Source organism: Lethenteron reissneri, chromosome 37, assembly GCF_015708825.2.
Source record: "Lethenteron reissneri isolate LAM-NWPU_2019-01 chromosome 37, ASM1570882v1, whole genome shotgun sequence".
Taxonomy (NCBI): Eukaryota; Metazoa; Chordata; class Hyperoartia; order Petromyzontiformes; family Petromyzontidae; genus Lethenteron; species Lethenteron reissneri.
The window spans coordinates 895,393-917,804 of NC_083815.1; the positions used below are offsets into that span (position 1 = coordinate 895,393).

The window sequence follows — 22,412 nt, forward strand, 5'->3', positions numbered from 1 at the left end:
TGACACATCTCATCAGCCATACGGCCTTCTATAGAAGTGCACCACAAGCAAAACTCTGGACTAGATTCGATGTCCCGTGTCTCATCAGCAGTCGGGCTTACTGAAGCCTCGTTTGTTGTAGCAGCGGCGTGGGTTGTGTTTGCCAGGGAACCGATGCTTTTGTTGATGGAACCCGATTCAAGAGCTTCCGAGCTCAAAGATTGCTTCACAATAAGCTGACACTGATCGTGGGGTAGGCGGTCTGCTGCCAGGCCCCGAGCTCCGCGTGTCGAGTCGTCACATGCGAGGCTCTCTTAGCGGCCTGGCTGGCAGGGTTGTGGTGATTCTATACAACCTCATCCCGGGGTGCAACGGTGGCTACGAGATATTAACTACCTCCCCTGGCGCCTGCGGCTGCTGCTGTATTTAGAGTCTGCGTGTCGCTCTCCCCGTGGTCGCGTGGATTTTTTCTCCGGGTCCTCTGGCTTTTCCCGCCGTATTTATAATCGATATCACGCGTTTCTAGTATTTAGGCTGCTGTACATTTCCACGTGATGATAATCAACTTCGTTGAGCCATCATTTGTGGCCAGGCCACTTCTGAAAAAGAGCGACACAGGCCAGTGGGCCTTACCTGGTAAAAAAAACGAAAAGTTTCAAAAGTTGTAATGGTCATCATACTTGCAATGGAGATGCAATCCAGGGAGGTCGCCCGTTCTGTTCGGCTCCCAGCGCGACAGTTAAAACACTGGGCAAGTCGTTTAAAGCCCCATCCGCCTTCACACTGAGGATATAAGCAGCTCGTGACTGGTGGGGCAAAGCGTAGGTACTCCAACCTCCACCCTCTTCTCTGGCCGGCGTGGAAGAGTAGGCCGAATACCCTTCTTTAGATCTTAACTCGAGTTGGGAGGGCCCTACCACCAGCAGTGGTGGCGTGAGCAGCAGTTGCAGGGCTGCGCCTTTAACCTGACACTGAGATTGTCCCCCGCGTGCGTTGAGCTGTCAGTGAGAGAGAGAGAGACTCCAGTCGACATGGAACCAACGCAAAGTATTTATTACAAGTAAAATGTTTAAGATCACAATAAAGCTTTTGTGTGTAATACAGCTCCTAATATCATCACAGTCACTCAACGACATCAGCCCAAGCCGAGCAGTAACACAAACAACACACAAAGACAAAGATCCCCCGTATAGCCTTTAGCAAGCTGTTGGAAAAGTGCTGTTAGCGAGCACCTATTAAGGCCGGCACGGCACACGAGGGGGTGAGTGGCCAGCACCACGCCCGGCCGCCTTTGTCTCCCCAGTAGCGGTGATTATAAAACACCGCACCAGGTACTCATTTGAGGCTGAGTCGACCTAGGGGAGGACCCAGCGAGGACCGGTTCAGATATTCGCTGTCACTGCTGTTGGTGCGCCGTGAGCGGGAATCGAACTCGGGTCGCCGCCGGGATCGTGGCGCAGCGCGCTAACCGCTGCGCCACCGCTCCCCACACAGACGCGTGCACACACACGATACATCAGGACGATAGATAATTCATAATTATGCAGCAACGACCGCTACTTAAGGATAAAAAGGTACACAGACTCTTCTGAAATGTGACTTCTAATAACGATGACTCTAGGAGTAAAAAAAATTACACACAACACAGAGAAAGAATCGAAACCCCCGAGTGTGTGCAAGAGGTGGCGGAGGAGGAGCGGGGTGAGATGGGAGGATGGGGGGGATGCATGTGGGCAGTGTTAATCTCGTTTGCACGTTTAACTTTAGCCGCAGACTCTGCCGAGTCGGCGTGAGCTGGCGGATTTTAAACCCAGACCGTGAGCCGTGCTCTGCTGAGTCGCAGCTCGGCTCTGGCTCAGCTCCTGAGCCACTCAGCGGCCTCAACTCGTGAAAGAACCTGAGCTGCGCCTGGGACCGTGACTCAGAGGCGGCTCACGTGGAGCGCGGCGGCTCGGAGCTGGCTCCACGTGAGCCGCAGCCAAGCCCGAGCCGAGCCGAGTCTGGGCACAGCGCGTGTGGATTTCACGTCATTCGTGATCGATTCGTTTGAATGAGATCGCGTAAGTAACTGTGTCGTACACCCTCCTCCACCCGACGCGGCCAATCAATCCGACCCCAAACATCGACCATGAGCCGCACCCGTGCGGAATTGCACAGCAGTCAATCCCCTCCGTCTGGAGGAGTGCCAGCGGACACGCGTCCCGTCAAGACACTCGCAAGTGATGCTGATGAGCTCAGCCAATCTCGCCGTGTCCACACGGAGAGTGGCCACGTGTCCACACGGAAAGTAGCCACGTGTCTACACGGAGAGTCGCCACGTGTCCACGTGTGCGGGCTCCGTCTGCGCGCTGCAGCCGCTCCCGCCTCGGCCCGCGTCTTTATTCAGACGCCTCGCCTCGTCCGTCAGGAGCGCTTTGGTCTTTGGTGGCGATGGTAGTGGTGGTGATGATGATGATGGTTCTGATAGTAATAATGGTGATTGTGGTTCTGCTAGTATTGGTTGTGATGATGAAGGTGGTGGTGGTGATGATGCTGGTGACGATGGTGGTGGTGATGATGAAGGTAGTGGCGGTGATGGTATGGATGATGGTGGTGGTGATGGTGGCGGGCAACAGTCGTAGTCATCATCACACGTGGAAATTTTCGCCCACTCACAGTCATGATTTCGTTGAAAAATTTCGTCAATAATTTCCTGAACGTAATTAACACTGGAAGGGGAGGGGGGCTGAGATTGGTGGGGGGGAGGGTTGAATGGGGGGGGGGGGGTAACAGGTGAGGGCACGGACCCCCCCCCCACCCACACCTCCACGTGGGCCCCACCCGACCCCACGAGTCCTGGTGGTGGACAACGTCCCGTGACTTGACAGGGAGCGGCGAGGTCTTCCTGCGCCCCTCGTGCCCCCTCGACACGGGCACTTGAAGCGCGGGGCACGAGGGCCACCACCGCCACTTCCAGCGTCATCAGCAGCAGCACCCGATCACAGCTCACGTCATCACTTCATAATGACCACTCGCCAAGTCGCTATCCTCTCCACCGCGAGGCAGTCTCTCTCCCGCGCTGCGGAGGAGACATCTGAAAGGCACTAGGAGTCAGATTCGGTAGCGAGGGATGTAACTCAGATTGCTGTTGGTTGTCTGTGGAATCTTTCACCAAAATTCTGCCGGTTTTTTCGAACATATTCCTCTGCCTCTTCTCAGATTGATCGACAAATGTTCAGCCGTCTCAAATGTGTTATTTTTAAGTTCCCAAACAACATCGCCTCGAGAACGATCTGTGGGGTTTCTTCCCAGCGCGTTCCACGGGGTCCTGTAGATGTGTGGTTCGCTCCAGACTGCTAAGAGGCTTTACCATTTGCGGCATAAACAGGAGGGGTTTAGATGTTCAAACAGCAAATAAACACCTATCTCAAGGCATCATCAGGTCTGCACTAACCACACGTGGCCGTGGTAAAACATGCAAACAAACGTGCTCTGACAATGTGCGCGTGGTTCTTGAAACTGATCGCCCAACGCCGGAGACCGCCTCCTCTGTGCCTCGTCTCGCCGGAGAACAGCGCCACGTGGCGAAAATCAGAGACAATGGAGACGTCAGAGCCCGAACAGCTTGGGGTTGAACATCTCAACTCCTGATCCATTATTGCCCAAACGGGTACAGCCGATTGTTTCCCATCATTTTTATACCGGCAAAAAGTCTCGCATAGATATGCGATGGATTGTCTCAGATTCTCTACGTGTCTGGCCAAGCCACTCACCCCCACGTCACCGTTTCTCAATGTAACGCAACCAATGAAGACGAACGATTTCAAACTCGTGTGAGACTTTGGCTTTAAACGTGGTCCAGTGCGGCCCCCCCCCCCACCCCCGTCCTGGTGACACCCCGCGAGTCGAGCCACGGACGCCCCGATTTGATTATCACAATCATCGTTTTTGGCTCTCATCATTTGCGCCGTGATGAGACTCTCTTTGTTCACATTGTTCAGACTTTAACTTCTCCAGTTCGCCGTTTGCTAAAGATTTGTTCCCAACGCGCTCTCCCCAGGGATTCTAAATAAAATTAACGGATCGATTAACTTACGAATACATTAATTCGCTTAGGGCGACCTGTGACCGCGAGGCAGAGTCAAAGTGCACAATGATGGGCCCCAGAGGATGGGCGGAGTAGGGGAAGAGGGTGGTGGCGGTGGCGGTGGTGGTGGTGTGGCTTTGTGGGCTGAGGTGATGCACATCACACATACTGACAGAAGCACACCACACCAGGGAGAACACAACACACAACCCCAGACAACCACACACACAACACACAGCACGCAGAGAAGCACACCGCACCAAACACCACGGGACACGACAGCGCACACCGCACTACGCGTTACACAGCCACACCATGGAGCACGCCAGACAAAAGCACACCATACGAGACATCACACCGTGACACAGCACACCTTATACACTCAGAGAAAACAGCAGCCACCATCACACAACACGCACACCACCAACCACAACGCCGACGAATGTTTCCCCAAATCCGACACACACGTCACACGCGACACACGCGTCACACATGCATCGTCTCAATGCAGCGACGAGGTGAGAAGGAAGTCGATGCACGGCAGCATCCGCAGCTCGCCCCGGAGCATCTCAACGCCGCCACTTCTGGGCGGCCACCACCACCACAACGGGGCCACCACCACGGGGCCACCACCACCACGGGGCCACCACCGGGGCCACCACCACTACCACCACCACCACAGGGCCGCCACCACCACCTCCACCACGGGGCCCTCCCCCACGCGTGTCCCAACCCCACAGCGGCGTCTCCGCGTCCACCCACCGCTCCTGCCAAGCCCGGCCCCCGCCTCGAGCCCCGGCACGCGCGTCACTGCCGTGCAACACAGAGCCGTGGGACGTCTATTGGTACTCTGGCTCCTGCAGGACCTCGCCATGGTCTATCCGCCGCTGGCCTCATCATCATTTGCACTTCCAGGACGTCGCGACGTCGCGCTGGCAAAGCCAGGGGTGGATTGGAAGAGATGCTGCTCCCACCCGAAGAGGTGTGGAGTGGGCAGCGTGGTGAGGCAGTTCTCTGTGAACCACAGCAGCCAGTGGTGGTGGAACCAGGCCCCGTGACGAGTTGGGCGAGGGACAGGAATTTGATGACCTCCCTCCTCCTCCCATATCTTCCATCATTTGGAGCTGAGGACCTACTCCCCCTATCTCTCATTTCACGGACACTGGGGCCTGAAGTCCCACTGCTTCACATCTCCTGGATTTCAGGACCTTAAGATCTCAGGACCAATTCATTGTTTCCCATTTCCTAGAGCACAGGGCGGCAAAATCCTAGGATGTACTTTTCATCTCCGAGCCCACTGGGAGCCAAAGCAGCCCCACGTCCCACTCCCAGCCTCGCCACCTTAAGTGAATAGTCTACTACTGCCCGGCTGAAGTAACCACGGCGACTTAAATACAAACTATGACGAATAATAATCATCATGATTCTCATCATCGTCATCAAAAAATAAAATAATGAAGCGACTTGCTGTGGCAACATCACTATCATCAACATCACCGCCACCATCACCACCGCCATCATCACAGCCGTCGTTACCACCATCATAATCACCACTGCCGCCATCATCATCACCATCGTCGCCGCAAGTTACTGTAAAGCTAATAAGATTGCCAGCACGGGAAACACCCCGCGAATACAATACTGACGTCATTCCCAAAGAGAGACAAAGACGGAGGCCACTAAGCCCACACAGCACACAGCTCGCAGCCAATAAACATCGACGTCAACAATAGTATCAACAACGACATCAACAGTCATAGTAATAGTAGTAGTTATAGTTAATTGCAGATTCCCATAATTCTAAAAAATAATAACTCAAGAAGCTTTGCCGTGAAACGAACAATACCGTCGCCATCATAATAATAATCATCACCATCATCAACATTGTCACCACGATCATATTATATTCGCCATCGTGAACATCATCATCATCTCCGTGGCTACAGTACTTTCTGGAACCGAGGTGCACAACGCGAGCGATGGCGATGGCAGTAACCATGGGGACCGGAGCGAGTGCGGTCCACGTGGTTACCAAGGGGAGGGTGGAGGAGGGGATGGGGGCATTGGGGCGACTTCAACAGCAGCAGGCAAACAGCAGCAGGCAACAGCAGCAGGCAGCACAAAACACATCATCACTGCATACGCCCGGCAGCCAATTGAACGCAACTCACTCACACAAAGACCCCCCGTATAGCCTTAACAGACTGTAGGGGCAAGTGCTGTTAGCGAGCACCTATGAAGGCCGGCACGGCACACCAGGGGGTGGGTGGCCAGCACCACGCTGGACCGCCTTTGTCTCCCCAGTGGCGATGTTTACACATCGCACCAGGTACTCATTTAAGGCTGAGTCGACCTAGGGCAGGAAGCCCAGGACCGGTTCAGATAATCGTCAGTGGTGGTGGGCGTCAGCGGGAATCGAACTCGGGTCGCCGGGTTCGTAGTGCAGCGCGCTAACCGCTACACTACCGCTACCCGCACACGCGCACACGTGTACACAAGCAGCACACACGCACGCATTCTGCAGTTGAGTAGCAAGCACCAGCGCCACAACACCAACCCTCGTACCGCCCCAAATGGTGTTAGTTTTCATCCCACCACCACCGCTGCCGCCGCCACCCCCACCACCACCAACATCATCATCATCAGACATGTAAGAATTCAAGTTCATCCTGTTGGGAGTTCGTGACCGATTCAGTCATTGATCACATTTCATAATCGATTCGATGATCGATCACATGAACACCGTCAACGTCCTGCCTGCGCCTTGTTCACTCCGCGTGCCTCGCTCGTCCTGTCCGCTTCGCACGCCCGTTTCACGCCTTCCATCATTCTACAGTTTCATTTCATTAAAATGTCATTTGCATATAATTTGCATTTGTGTCCTGTATAGTCGATAGCATGATTCCACGCAAGTATCAATTAACGAGCTCATTCATTGAATTGTTACATGCCTAATTATCGTCATCACCAACACCACCACCATCATCATCATCACTAAGTCTACCACCCTTGTTAACAGCCTGTTACCCTCCCACATACATAAGCTGCAGTGTTCCATTGCTTCGTATTATATCTCTTAGTAAATAGATTATCAATATTATAATCAATATCATCAATATTAAATCTTTTACATTTTGTACAAAATAAACTGTGAACTCTGCACCCTGCAGCCCGAGAGGGCGCGATTGTCAGCGCGTGATGCGAGGAGCACTGGTCAACAACAACAACCACCAGTACCACCAACAACAACCACCAACGACAACAACAACAACCACCTTCCCCCCAGCCTCGCCTCCCTCTCCCCACCAGCTTCTCAGGGGTGGATCTTCGGAGAACCACCACAACTTGTGAACCGGGAGATATTCACCAGGCACCGCTCATATTGCGTGCTGCGATTGCTAAAGAGGGCCCCCCCTCTGTGAAGAGATGTCGGGACTGCCCCCCCCCCCCCCGCTCCGCACCTCCCCTTCTCGAGTCACCAGCGAGTGGCCGGCGCGTTACCGGGACGGACTGGCTGTGGATCACGGCGAGTTCAACTCCTGGTTGGGTTGGGCGGGGAGTTGAATCCTCATCTACCCTCCGTCCCGATGTGGCCTATAAACTAGGTACCAGCTTATCGGGGGGGAGTAAACAGTGGCTGTCTTACGGATAGACGCGTCCCCGTTCTAGGAATGTGGAGTTTCCACCGGCGGGTCGTGCGAGAGCAGGGAGAGAGTTTGCTGGGAGTTGAGATTCACGTGCGGGGGGGGGGGGGACCAAACGAGTGAGACTCGGCGCCACGGAGATGCTGTTGGCGCCGTCACCGGCAGTGACCGAGATCTAGGATCACGGGGAAAGTTTTCCGCCGCAAACGCACGGACGGGGGGGGGGGGGGGGGTGACAGCGGCCAACGGCGCCAGGAGCCTGCCCCCCTCCCACGGCCACGGCCCCATTCCTACGCTGATGGAGTCCTCCACACGGACACCCCGGCTCGCTCCGTCACCCCTGTGGGGTCACGCGGGGTCACGCTCCTATGGGAACATCGCCACCCCCCTTCTCATCCTCCTCCTCCTCCACCCGTCTCATCTTCCGCCAGAATCGCAGCGACGATCGTGAGAAGGAGCAGATGGGGGAGGAGGTGGGGGCCCACGGGGAGAGTGGCGGGGGCTGATGGGGGCTGGTTGAAACTGCCCATAGGAGGAACTGCCCTCGAGTAAAACATAAGGCACTTAGACATCCATCTCACGAGAAACAATCAACTCTTCCTCCACCACCACCACCATCGCTCGGTACATCAACAACAGCAGCAGTGGCCCGTCCCAGTAAACATGCCAACGTTGGCCCAACGTTAGCCCAACGTTGACATGTGTTTGGAACATTTGGCTCAACGTTGACCCAACGTCGAGCCAACGTTGGCATGTGGTTGGAACCGTTGGCCCAACTTTGTGTCAACGTTGGGCTAACAATGTTCCACGCTCTACTGGGATATTCGCTCGTGCTTCTCCATGCCGTTGTTGTTGTCTGCTGCTGCTGCTGCTGCCGACGCGTTAAACAGCAGCGCAGTGCGGGTTCGTGGAGCGTCCCAAATTCTCCGTTTTACCAAAAAGTGTCGCCACCCCCACCGCCACCGTCGCCGCTCCGCTGTCCGAGTTACAAAAATACTGTACAGGGTAAGTGTCGTATCAAAACTGCCGGAGCGCGTGTTGGATTTAGAAGCTTATGCGATCATATCGTATATATATTTACGTATATATATTTTTTATATTATAGTGCCGCACACACAAACTCTATCGTATACTTTTCTTAAAGCAAATACATTGAATTTTAGAATATATAATTTTGTTAAGATACATTCATTGTATGACAGCTGGCTTGAAGGGACCCAATAAAATCATGCCAACGGTTTACATCATGAAATACTTAAGCTCTCCTTCAGCCCGTCCATATAAATACCCCGACTGCTTAGACATAACCAACTTGCCCGCGTTCAAAAACGAAAAGGGGAAGCAATCATCGATTAAAATCAAGAACCTCTTGCGCGCGTTCGTTAAAAATTGATCACGTCCATAGCGCGGTGAAGTTCTAACCCCACCCAGTGCTGATTATTATTATAATTACTATTTAAGTTAAGCGCAAAAAGCCAGACTTCCCTACCGATCGCTGCACCAACTTCTCCACCCCACCGTCCCCCCCACCTCCCACACCCCGTGATCCGGAAACTTCCAAGCGAAAATAAAACAAGAAAATCTCGACGGTCGTCGGCCGACGGACGTGAAACTGAAATGTGTACAGTGCCCAACGCACGCACCACCAGCACCGCAATCGAAAACCGCTCTCTCGCTCCCTCCCTCTCGCACTCGCTCTCTCTTGAGAGTCCACGGACCCAGAGCAGGAATCGAACTCGTTCAAGCCGAGCTTGGCGTCTTGCTGACGAGGCACCGAACGCCGAAAACCGGCCCAGGCATTTCGCTCGCGGGGAACCGACGCCGCTGACATGACGCGCTCTGAGCCAACGGAGTCCCCTCCCTCCGCCCGTCCGTTCCCTCCTCCTTCAAATCGGTCCTTCATCACTGTTTGCCCTCTTTTGTTCTTCGTTTCATCGCCCTCCTTCCTTCCACGCTCCCCTCGTGCCCCTTCCCTTCCTTCCCCATCGGCACGTAACAACGTGAGTAACAGCCGAGCTGTTGTGTTCTGGAAACACCTGGCAACCCACAAACTCTCGCGGTGCGGAGAGGGTCCGGATTTTGCAGTTTGCACTAACGACGCTAAATAAGATAAAAGTATAATAATTATTATTGTTACGAAGTGGATGAAGCAAGCGCATTATTAAGTGGGAATACGATACGACAATCGAGGGTGGATCGTAGATTTTAGTCATGAGGCCAGCATGGATGCTCTTAAAATAAACATGGGTAAATATGAGTTTGATTCCCGCTCATAGCCATCAAACACCATTGAAGATTATTTGAACCGGTCTTGGGCCTGCCCCAGTGCCTGGTGCGGTGTGTAGTAAACATCGCCACAGGAAGACTAAGGTGGCCGGGCGTGGTGCTGGCCACTCAACCCCTCTCCTTCGCCATGCCGGCCTTCAGGCCTTCATAGGTGCTCGCTAACAGGACTTGCCCCAACAGTCAGCCTTTATCTTTTGGGTATGTGTAAGTGTTTCCAGGACAAATCTCATTGTGGCAATTCATGGTCTCAATTTGATTCAAATATAAATTATTTTGTTTAACATCGTGGTGAATGTAGCGGCCTCTAGTGGCTGCAGGGATCAAATCAACCCATCTCACACGGCGTATGTTGCTGCACGCATGGTTGCACGTGCTTGCCTCGACCGCGTGAATCAACTGTAACCAGGACTTAATTCCTTGCTGAACATTTTGCGAGAGCTATACTGGATGTGGTATGCCTGGTGCACAATGATTTTCTGGGTGGAGACCAGGCCAGGCCCGGCTTAGTCAAGCCCTGGTGACAACCAATGAATTGATTATTTGTTACGTGCCTCCATTCCTCTCAATCCTGGTGTTCATCCTTCACTCCACATCTCCTCTCTTTCCCACTCTCTCCATCTCGCGCCCTCTTCTTCCATTTCTCTCGCTCGTCTCTATTCCTCTCTCTCCCCATCTCATTCTCTTCTCTCTCTCCATCTGTCCATCTCTCTCACCTCTCCATCTCCACTCTCTCTCTCACATCAGATCAGCAGGTACTGTGCGACGCTCTGCTGCAGCACAGGGAAGCCTGGGTAGAGGCCTAGTCCTGTGCCGGGGTTGGAGCCTGCTGCCGCGGTTGCGTGGAGGGTGAGGTATGGCTGGCAGCGACCGCCCCCAAACATGGGCGGCTGCTGCGGCTGCTGCTGCGGCTGCTGCGGCTGCTGGCGCGCGGCACCGTAAGGCACGAAGGGTCCGGGCGACGGGGGGAGGTACCTGGCGGCCAGGCCTAGGCCGAGCGCGTGCTGCGAGTAGGCCGCCGCGTAGGCCTGCCCGCAGGCCGCGCTGGGGGCCGCCAGGAAACGGGGTAGGCCCGACGAGGCCTGGTAAAGATACGGCACGGGGCCCTGCATGGGGTATACACGCTGATGCTGATGATGCTGCTGCTGATGATGGTGATGTTGTTGCTGCTGATGATGATGCTGCTGTTGATGATGTTGATGATGGTGCTGGTGGCACGGGGGCTGGGCGAACGGTATCGGGCCTGGCGGAGCCTGGGCGTAGCCGCCGGTTGCCGTGGTCACCAGCGAGTTGTACCAGCACGCCGAGTGAGACCAGTTCCCGTTGGGCTCGGCGGGGAGGTGGGCCTGAGGGTCGGGGGCAGGATCAGAGGGCGGGGTTAAGGTTAGTGGGGTCAGGGGGCATAGACCATGACGGTTACATTTCTGTGCACAGATATTTCCTTGGGTGTCGGCGGTGAATTGGTCAGTTGGTCAGGGCGGATGTGTGACGTTCTGCTGTATCTGTGTGATGGATACAGACCTGACTGTAGGTAGTTGCATGCTGCTGCTGTTGATGTTGCTGCTGATGTTGCTGATGATGCTGATGGTGCTGTTGCTGATGCTGCTGCTGCTGTTGCTGATGCTGCTGCTGTTGCTGATGCAGCTGATGCTGATGCAGCTGATGCTGATGTTGCTGATGGTGCTGTCTCGGCTGGCCGCGGTATCCCAGAGCGCCGCAGGAGGAGGTCACGTGACCACCGGTCGTCACGGTGACCACGCGGTCACGCCGCGAGCCTGCGGGGGCGGGCCGCGCGCATGCTGTCAGCTGTGTTCTATCCACTGCTGGACAAAAGTCTTCACCCACCGCCGAAGCCATCGCCATCTCCCAATGGTCACACGACGATCAACCCAGCCCCCACGCAATGCGGCAATAAAATTCGTCGCTCCAACTCCGTCCTGGAAGCCCCCTCCCTCGGGCGGGCGTTCCTTCCCTCTTTTGGCGGCCGCACTGCCATTAGTCTCGACCGTCGGCCGTCGCTTCCCCTTCTAGCCGTGCCGTGTCCCGCCCCGGCCCCGCTCGACCGAAATAGATGATGGTGACCGACACACACGAGTGTGCAGAAACAGCGCGAAGCTGCACGACCCGCACACAAGCGGATCATTGCACGCTCATGTGCCATGTACGTGTGCCATGCACGTGTGTGCCATGCGCGCGTGCCATGTGCGTGTGCGTGCCACATGCGTGCCACGTGCGCGTGTGCCGCTCTCGCCGCTGCTCACCGGGATTCCGGTCGGGGTGGAGTCGCTCCTCTCCGGGTTGCTGCTGCTGCTGCTGCTGGGCGGTGGTGCCGGTGGTGGCGGTGGTGGCGGTAGTGGCGGTGGTGGCGGTGGTGGCGGTGGTGCACTGACTGACCAGGCTAAAGCTCCCCACCCTGGCGCCATCACACCGCGTCACAGCACATCACACCACGCCGCGCGACACACGTAACATGATGGTTAAAGAGAAGCGAGTATCACGTGACGCATGCGCTTGTGGGTAAAGGGAACTCGTGTCCTGCAGCGAGAGCGATATCAGACTAGGCAGGTCAAATGACGACCCCACGTGGTATAAAGATCCCCCGTACAGCCTTAACAGGCTGTTTATGAAAAGTGCTGTTAGCAAGAACCTATGAAGGCGGAGTACGGTATATGAAGGGTGATGGGGTGGCCAGCACCACGCCCGGCCGCCTTTGTCTCCCTCGTGGGGATGTTTACGCATTACATTAGGTACTCATTTGAGCCGACCTAGGGGAGGCCCAGGACCGGTCCAGATGACCGTCACTGGTGTTGATGGCCATGAGCAGGTGCGGAGCGCTAACCGCTGCACCACCGCTCCCCCTCACCTCGCCCGCTGGCTGCGCCCCTCCGGCCTCTGCGGCGACGCCGCCTCCTCCGGTCCCCTCCGTCTCCGCGGCGACAGCGTCAGCCTCTCCATGCGTTGCCGCGGCGACACAGGCGGGGAGGACGGCGGCCCCCCCGCGGGGGCCGGGGCGTCGGCCGGGGGGGCCGGGGGGGGCTGTCGCGGGGACTCGGAGTCGGGGAGGCTGGTGCCCAGGGCGCTGTCCGTGCTGCCCAGCGAGCACGAGGCCTTGCCCACGGCCACGGCCGCGGCGGCGGCACGCGCGATGCTCCGGCACGCCTCGCACGCCTGCGAGCCCTCGCACCTACAACCACAAACACCGCCACAACGACCACAACCACAACCGCAACCATCACAACCACGGTAACAGCAACCATCAACAATAACCACCACAAAAAACATCAAAAAACATCAACAACCACGACAACCATAACCACCACGACAACCATCAACAACAACCACAACCATTACAACAACCATCAACAACGTCATCACACCGTGCGCCGCCACACGAAGGGGTGGGTGTCCAGCACCACGCCCGGCTGCCTTTGTCTCCCCAGTTTTGATGTTTACCCACCGCACCAAGTACTCATTTGAAGCTGAATCGGCCGGTTCAGATGATCGTCGCTTTTGTTGGTTGCCGTTAGCGGGAATCGAGCTTAAATGACTGGGTTCGAAGCGCAACGCGCTAACCGCTGCACCACCACTCGCTCACACACTAACATACATGCTCACAAACTCTCACGCGCACACAAATCAATGTAATCCCACCTCTTCACACCCTTGCCTCCCTCTTCCTCCTCTTCCTCCTCCTCCTCCTCCCCTTCATCCTCCGCATCTCCTTCCTCCTCCTCCTCCTCTTCCTCCTCATCTGACGATGCCTGGGAACTGCTGCCCAGCGACAGGAGGCTGGTGGGGGGGCTCGGCGTCGCCATGGTGATGCTGCCGTTGTCAAGGCGATGGGTTCCTGTGGAGGCCCCCTCTCGGTAGGCCACAGAAGTGGCTGCGTGGGGCGGCTGCAAAGAAACGACCCCGGCCTCTTGAGTACAGAAAATGCTCGGAAAATCGGGTGGGCGGCGATTACAGGAAGATCCGACACACGCCGTGAGAGAAGACGCAAACACATATTAAGACATTATACGGGCGTCGTGCAGAGATGTCAATGCTGTGGGCGTGGAAGCGGTTGCTAGGGATGACCTCATCACTCTCACTGCACCAGCCAATCGTCATCCATGTTTAAGATGATGACGTTGTTGATGATCATGATGTTGGATGATGAAGATGATATCGACTGACGATGAGGATAATGATGATGACCTGGTTGATGATGGTAATGATGATGACGATTCTGACCCCTGACCTCGGGAGGTGGGGGGCCCGCTGGCCGTGTGGGCCCCAGGCTCTTGATGCTGCTGTTGTTGTTGTGCCAACGGTGGGGGGCCTTGCTGGGGGAGGGGAGGAAGCCGTCAGCACGCAGGGGGCCACTCACGTAGCTGGGGTAGGGGTGGGGGAGAGTAGAGCAGAGGAATCACAACACACATAGAGGCAACGCACAGAGATCACAAAGACAAAGATCCCCTGTATAGCCCTTGAACAGACTGTTTGGGCAAGTGCTGTTAGCGAGCACCTATGAAGGCCGGAACGGCACACGAGGGGGTGGGTGGCCAGCAGCCACGCCCGATTGAACATTTACACATCTTAACAAGTACTCATTTGAGACCTAGCGGAGACCCGGAACCGGTTAAGATAATCGTCACCGATGTTGGCTGTGAGCGGGAATCGAATTCTGGTGGCCAAATTTGTAGCGCAGCGCGCTCCCCAAAGGCACAACACACACACAGACACACACAGATCACAAAACACATGCAGACACAGACAGCAACACAAGCCACACAGTGACCAATGTAAACAGATGGTGCGGTTAGGCCTCACCTCCTGCCAGGCCGCAGTGGCAGCCCGCTCAAGCCTGGTTGCCATAGTGATGGCTGCACGCAAGATCCCATTGGCTGGGAGGGCAGGGTCATGTGACCAGACGTGGACGGCTGTGGAACGATCCCGTAGTGACCTGCACACAGCTGCAGCTTGCTGCATCAACAACAACAACATAAACACACGAACACATAAACACAAACCCCAACACACACACATAAATGTAAACATTAACAAATGCATAAACAGCATAAACAAAATACTACAACAAACAACAACACAAGCAAAAATTTGGCAATGTCGTCAGGGAACTTCGCACGGGAATATCACACGGGATTATCACGTGGGATTCTTGCACGGGATTCTCGCACGGGATTCTCGCACGGGAATCTTGCTCACCCGATGTCGGACTGTGGCTGCCCATGCCAAGTCGCCGAGCCATCGCTGGGCGCCATCCCGCCGGGAATTCCACCGCCCGGAATGCCGTTGGGAATTCCGCCGCCCGGGAGGCCGTGGGTGCCGAGGATCCCAGGCATGCGCTGCCAGGTCTGCACGGTCACGACGGGCACAGGGTGGCCACCCCATGCCTGTGTGGCACACATAGAGACAAAGATAAAGATCCCCCATATAGCCTCAAGAGATTGTTGGGGCAATTGCTGTTAGTGAATTCCTATGAAGGCCAACACGGCACACCTATGAGGAGGGTGGTGTGGTCAGCACCGTCTTTGTCTCTCCAGTTCTGATATTTATTACACACCGCAACAAGTACTCATTTAAGACTGAGCCGACCTAGGGGAGGTCCACGGCCGGGGTTAAGATGTTCGCCACTGATGTAAGATTTGAGTGGGAAATGAGCGCATACGCAAACACACGTACAGACCCACACGCACACACGCAGAGACACAGATGTACACATGCACCAAATACACACACACATGTACATACATGGAGATGCACATAATCATACAAAGACAAAAGACAAACATCTTCCGTATAGCCTTAACAGACTGTTGGGGAAAGTGCTGTTAGCGAGCACCTATGAAAGCTGTGAGCAGGAAACGAACTCGGGTCCCCGTGTTCACAGCGCAGCGTGCTAACCACTAAACTACCGCTCCCCACACACACAAACGCACACATCAACACGCACACACACACACAGGTGCATACAGAAACACGAACAGAATTGTACACACACACGTATACAGATATGCATACATACACACGCACAAACTCACACGCGCACACACATTGCCGTGGCAACACACCTGCAGTGGCGGCTGGAAAGGCAGGGGCTGCCCCGGTGGATTCTGGGAAACCACGGGAGCGGGCGCGTACCCAGGATGCTTTGCGATGGACGTCTGCATTGTTCCTGCACAAACAAAAAAACCCAGAAATTCCAAGAATTTATTAATTTAGCAATGAGACGCGTGGCGGTGAGAACTGCCCATGAGCTCACCGGGTGAGCGAGCTCAAGCGATGGCAATCATGCGGCGTCGACAAACGCTCGAGCGCCGCGCGACCGTTTCATTTGTTTGGCCGCGTCGGGTGGCGGAGGGTTCATAACAACCCAAATTTAGCCCAGATCGTCACGCCGTGGCCCGACCCAAAGTCGTTTTGCGAATCGTGAACTCCGGTTCCTCGGTAGTTGGGGGAGGACGCGAGTGACGCGGTGGACTGAAGGCGACGATGGCTCACGGCGACTCAGGGTGGCGGTGGGGAATCCGAGACGAGGTCTCGCAGCGAGTGGCGGCCGACTGAAGGAGGCGACACGCGAGATCGAGTTTCACTCAAATATTAACCAGCGGCCGAAGGGAGGGGAGCGGTGGGAAGAGTGGGCGGGGGGGCGGCGCTGTTACCTTGGTAACGGGGCGGACACAGCAGCAGGGGCTGCTGGGAGAAGGGGTCGCGGGGGGTCAGGTACTGCGTCGACCCGATTGGCTGAGGCAGGGCCCCGCCCACGTCGCGGCCGTCCAATGGGGGCGGAGCGCCGTAGCCTCGCCCCCCGTAGCCAAGGAGCGCCGCGTCCTGATTGGTCAGCGGGAGGCTCACAGCGGGGTTGGAGGTGAAGCCGCCCACCTGGTGGAGAGAGGGGTAGGGGGGGTCAGGGCTTGCGAGGTTAGGGGTGAAAGGTCAGGCGTGAAGAGCTGGGTAAAGATGATTGTGTTTGATCGTGCGCCCTCCTCGTGCTTGCCGGGGCATCTCGCGGCGCTTCCCACGACGTCTCGTCTCAGCGCAGCACGAAGGGGCACCCCTGGTGGTAGCCATCCCTGTGCAACGCAAGGCGATGCGTTTTCCCCAAGCGAGTGACGCGCCGGTCATTTCTACGATTGGTAAAGTTGGATCCCCGGCACCGGGACACAGCGGCCTGTTCGCTTAAAATGAAACCAAACTATGTTTATTTTACCAGGTAAAGCCCACTGAGCTATGTCGTTCTTTTTCAGAAGTGACCTGGCCACAAATGGTAGCGAAGCTAAGCGGTTTTTCACGTGGAAATGTATAGCAGACAAAAACTCTTAAATGCATGTTTCTAAATGTGGAGGGAAAACCGGAGGAGCCGGAGAGAAGTTCACACGAACACAGGGAGAGGAGAGACACGCAAACTCTACACAGCAGCAGGCGTCCTGCATAGCAGGCGCGGTAGTTAACATCTCCTAGCCACCGTGACGTGGGAAGGTGAAGGAGTAGGCGCCCTCCACGACGCCGAGGCACTGCAACACCACCCCTGCCACCCAAACTTTGTAAATATGCATTCTTTATAAGTTTAGATTTTGTGGCAATGTAAGGCTTTCAATGGATGTATAAATGAGAACATAGGACTTTGTCCTACAGCAATGTATCTTATGCTCCAAATTTGTACTTAAATCTACCGCACTTTTAAAAACAGGCAATTTTCTTGAAAGAAAAACTGTAGAAATCAGTGAAAAAAATTCATGTTTTAATCATGTATTATTTTCCTTAGAAAATAACACAACTGTCAAATTATCTTATCATTTTGGTTATTATAGGCCTCTACTGTATTTTACATCGGAATGGAATTACACTTTAAACTGTACAAAAACAGAATAGATTTTTGCACACGCGGCGACTGGCGGGCGCTGGCCAGAGTTCAGAGGACAGAGCCAGCAGGTGCCATGGGCTCACCGACTGAGGGGACTGGCGAATGCACCAGCTGCGCTCCCCCCGCTGTTCCAACTCGCCGCGTTTTACTCGCCCGGCGCTCCGCTCGTTGTTGTGAGCGCCGGGAGGCTCCGCTCACCTGGCCGTGGAGCCCGAAGGCCAGGCCCTCGCCAGGCGTCTCCATGGCGACCGGCGACAGGAAGGGCGCGTTGCCGAGCAGCGCCGGGTCGAAGGGCGGAGGTCGGCGCTGGCAAACCTCCATGGCCTGGTAGGACGAGCGGAAGCTGCGAGGATGAAGGAGAAAGAGGTGTGGTGTGAGCGATGCAAGTGACGGTAGGGGAGGTGGGGGGGGGTGGAGTGGGGGGCACGACAACCGTCAAGTTCTTGCTCTGGTGGGGGCGTTTCCGCCGGACAGCCACAAGAGGCCGCCATCTCCTGCTCGCCCAGCGCTCACTAACTGCTCACCAATGGCTCACCACCACCCACTCCTAACTTATCAACCGCTCATCAATAACCTCTCACCCACCGCTCACCATCACTCACTCTGCACTCATCATCCAGCACTCACCAACCACTTACCAACCACTCAGCACCACTCACTCATCACTCGTCCACAGCTCACCCATTACTCACCCACCTACCACTAACCCTTCACCAACCACCCCCACTAATAAAAAGGTGCAGCCCTGAAACTGCTCACTAGCGCCGCCGCTGGCGGGCGCCCGACAGAGGAAGCTCTCGAGGGTGTTTGGCCTACTCAGCCACTCCACACTGGCCGGAGGGGGCGGGGAGATACCCACACTTTACCCCTCCACGCGAGGCCAGCTGACCACACACGGCCCGGACGAATCGAGGATGATACAAATATAAACACAGATTCCGATCCCATATTGTAGCCATCCCTAGTGTCATCTTAAAACCGCACACGATCACCCCCCGCGGCTCCCCCGCCCCTCCCCCTCCACTGTGCGCCCCCCTTATCCAGATACCCCCTTCTCCCCCCCGCCCGATACCGACACGTCTAATTTGAGTTTGGGATTTTTTTTCCAAAGGGAGCACAGAGATGACCTTTTGACCTTGCGGTCTGCGATCCTGAGTTGTTCCGGCACAATCCATCCCCCACTTGGCATGGCCTTCCCTCCCCACCCCGGCCACATCCGCCCCCCCGATACCCCCCCTCCCCGTCCCTCCCCACCCCCCAGGAGGCCACCAGCCACCAAAATACTCAGGCGCCGTCTGTGTCAGTCTGGCGGAGCGACTGCCTGGCAGGGGGCCCAAGCGCACGTGGGCCCCACCAGCGGTTGGGGGGAAAGGGAAGGGGGGTTGGGCGTGAGCTGCGACCCTAAAACCAGGAGAACAATCAGGCACACGCAGCACGGCGGATTCTGTCGAAACTCCGTCCAACGCGAGGACTCGCACGCACGAGTCCTCATCGAGTGCTTCATTGGTGATGATGACGTGTCATTGGGCAATTATTTTATTTGAGAAATGTGTCCGCTTTTCTCTACGGCGAGTCCTCAACAGCAACAGCACCACTTCCCACGTATGACCAGTGGACTCTGGACTTTGTAATACTTACATACCTATGAACTTCGTGGATTAATTGCACCTTATAAATGTATTTTTTTATCATTATTATTATCGCCCTCTACGCCCGAGGTCACTCTTTCACAATGGGACTCCTCTCCTGGCCTCTAGAGTTCTTACTTGGTTCAGCAAAATCCACTGGGCACTCGAACTCACTCACTCACCGATGGACAAATGACATGTGTCTGTGTGTCCGTGCGTCCGTGCGTGTGTGCAAGCACACGTACTGCTGGGTGAGCTGATGCTCGAGCAGGTGGCTCATGGTGAGGAAGGGGTGAGCGAGCACTTCGTGAGGAGTGGCCCTCTGCTCCGTGTCGAGGCGCAGCATGCGGGTGAGCAGCTCCACAAACTCCCGGCGATCGCAGCGCTCCGCCAACCCCTCCAGCGCGTCGCACTCCAGCGACGGGTGCAGCTGTGCAGGCACAGAGAGAGAAGCAGCGATGGAGATCCCCCATGTAGCCAGTGCTGGCAGCTAACACTTTTGAGGCCAAGGCCACGTGAAGTGTCGAACGCCCACTAGCAGGAGGTTACGACGGGACAGACCCAGGTGCCATGGGTTGACTGACTGAGGTGACTGGCAGATGCACCACCTGTACTCCCCACTGTGCCAACTCGCTGCATTTTAGCCACCCGGCACTCCGCTCGTTGTTGTGTCACTCCTCCGCCCTCCGTTGTTGCTGCTAGAGAGCGACTGCCTCCAACTGCCCAGTAGCGTCCTTCATGAGCGTTCTCCACAGAGGCCGATCTTTGACACCGCTGGTACCAGTCATCGGCAAGTCCACTCAGCCCCACATCCTCCTGTACCACAGCAACTCCATCTCTTCTCTAACCCATGCCTCGCCGATATAGCTCTCACAACATCAGCACACACACACGCACACACATACTCTGCCACACGCACACACGTACGTGCACTCTGCCACACGCACACACACCCGCGCACCTGTGCGATGTCGTCAAGCGAGCTGAAGATGTACTTCCTTGCCTCCTTCGACTTGAGCCCCGTCTCAGCCTCGTGCTCCTGTGGCGTCTACCCAATACACACAAAGAAAAAGATCACCTGTATAGGCTCAACAGACTGTTGGGGCAAAGTGCGGTAAGCGAGTAGCACATTAGGGGGTGATGTCGCTTTGTGTAACCGCGTCACCTCGTACCTTGAGTCTCCACGAGCCGTAGGGCCCTTCCTGCCGGAAGAACTTGCAGGTCTTCGTGGCGATGTTCAGCAGACGGTTCGGGGGGGCTCCCTGCGTCTCCGAGATGTAGCGGATCTGTGCGGCGGAGACACGGGCAGAGACACGCGGAGACACAGGGACATTAGGACACGGAGACACAGGGACATTAGGACACGGAGACACAGGGACATTTGGACACGGAGACACGGCGACATGGGGACACAGAGGGAGGGACACGGATACATGGGGAAGCTGAGACACGAGACCATCACCATGACTGGTTGAAAGGCGACTGTCTAGCTAGTCACGTGAATGGCTAGTCACGTGAATGGCTGGTCACGTGACTGGGTAACGAGCGAACTCTGAAGTGAAGTGGGCTTCCGACGAGACGATCAGGAGGAACATTATGATGACGATGAAGGATGGCGATGAGCGAGGAGGTGGTGACGATGGTGACGATGGTGGTGATGATGAGCGAGGAGGAGGTGCTCACCTGGTCATACTCCAGGGCCCCCGGGTAGAGGGGCCAGCCCAGGTACAGCTCGGCGATGACACAGCCCAGGGACCACATGTCGATCGCCTCGCAGAACGGCAGCCCCAGGATGATCTCGGGGGCCCTGCCACAACCACAAGCCACAACCACAGCCATTCATACATTTCACCGCACGGTGACAGACGTGCTGCGATCCAGCGCTGCGGAGGCAGCAGCGAGGGTTGGTGGATCACCACGCAGATGCTGTGGAACTCCCTTCCCGTGGTCGTTAGGGAAGAGCCGTACGCTGGTTCTGCCGGAAGGCGGTGCAGCTAAACTGTCCCGTCTGTATGGGATAGAGTGTTTCCCCATCGCACTCGAGGGTTTTCTCCGGGTTCTCCGGTTTCCTTCCACGTGTAAACACTCAGTAATTCGACGAAAACACGCAAGAGTGGGGGCCCTGGGGGGCGCGGGCGGTGGGGGGGGGGGGGCGCAGAGGAGAGGGTGGAGGAAGAGGAAGTGTTGGGGGTAGAGAATTGAGGAGGGGTAGAGGAGTGGGGGGCGGGGTGTCCGGGGTGTAAGAGTGATTGGGGGGTCCCGAGTAGAGGGTAGAGGAGTGAGTATGGGCTGTGGCGCTGGAGGGGCGGGGTGGAGGGGTGGAGGGGTGGAGGGAGTGGGGGTCCCGGGAATGGGGGGGGGGTGAAGCTGGCAGCGAAACCCCTGAGCTCGCAGCGCGGGGGATGGGGGGGGACACCCGAGCCCACGGGGGGGCGGAGAGAGGGGAGGAGTGTAACTCACACCAACACACACACTCACACGTGCCCCACACACACGTGTGTGCACAGCGATTCAAACACACGTGTCACACACACGTCATTTTCGGCGCTTGTGCCAGGTTAGGTGCACCTTGAGGCCATCATGTGACGCGTCAAAGACTCTTTGTTGACAGACCCAGGTGCTATGGGTTGACTGAGATGTCACCCCAAAGACAAAGATCCCCCGTGTAGCCTTAACAGACTGTTGGGGCAAGTGCTGTTAGCGAGCACCTTTTTTGGCCGGAATGACGCACGAGGGGGTGGGCACTCCCGGCCGCCTTTGTCTCCCCAGCGGGGATGTTTACACACCGCACCAGGCACTAATTTAAGGCTGAGTCGACCTAGGGGAGGCCCAGGACCAGTTCAGATAAATCATCGTCACTGGTGTTGGTGGTCGCCGTGAGCAGGAATCGAACTCGGGTCGTGGGGTTCATAGCACAGTGCGTTAACCGCTGCACACGCGCACTC

The 22,412-nt window shown here is 56.1% G+C and overlaps 1 protein-coding gene across 5 annotated transcripts in view; it reads right to left on the minus strand.

Moving 5' to 3' along the window:
- Positions 1-1,013: 1,013 nt before the first annotated feature.
- The window catches only part of LOC133351484 (homeodomain-interacting protein kinase 2-like), a 57,287-nt gene continuing 35,888 nt past the window's right edge, over positions 1,014-22,412 (minus strand). For all 5 annotated transcript variants that reach the window (XM_061566735.1, XM_061566739.1, XM_061566737.1 and 2 more), the window contains exons 3-17: positions 21,151-21,274; positions 20,640-20,753; positions 20,429-20,515; positions 19,713-19,897; positions 18,038-18,182; positions 16,638-16,857; positions 16,047-16,150; positions 15,181-15,368; positions 14,785-14,937; positions 14,213-14,345; positions 13,624-13,868; positions 12,836-13,156; positions 12,234-12,385; positions 11,494-11,747; positions 1,014-11,318 (exon numbers count right to left, since the gene is read on the minus strand). In XM_061566735.1, coding sequence (XP_061422719.1) covers positions 10,716-11,318; positions 11,494-11,747; positions 12,234-12,385; positions 12,836-13,156; positions 13,624-13,868; positions 14,213-14,345; positions 14,785-14,937; positions 15,181-15,368; positions 16,047-16,150; positions 16,638-16,857; positions 18,038-18,182; positions 19,713-19,897; positions 20,429-20,515; positions 20,640-20,753; positions 21,151-21,274 — 3,028 coding nt within the window. In that variant the 3' untranslated portion in view covers positions 1,014-10,715. The remainder of the gene's footprint in view (positions 11,319-11,493; positions 11,748-12,233; positions 12,386-12,835; positions 13,157-13,623; positions 13,869-14,212; positions 14,346-14,784; positions 14,938-15,180; positions 15,369-16,046; positions 16,151-16,637; positions 16,858-18,037; positions 18,183-19,712; positions 19,898-20,428; positions 20,516-20,639; positions 20,754-21,150; positions 21,275-22,412) is intronic.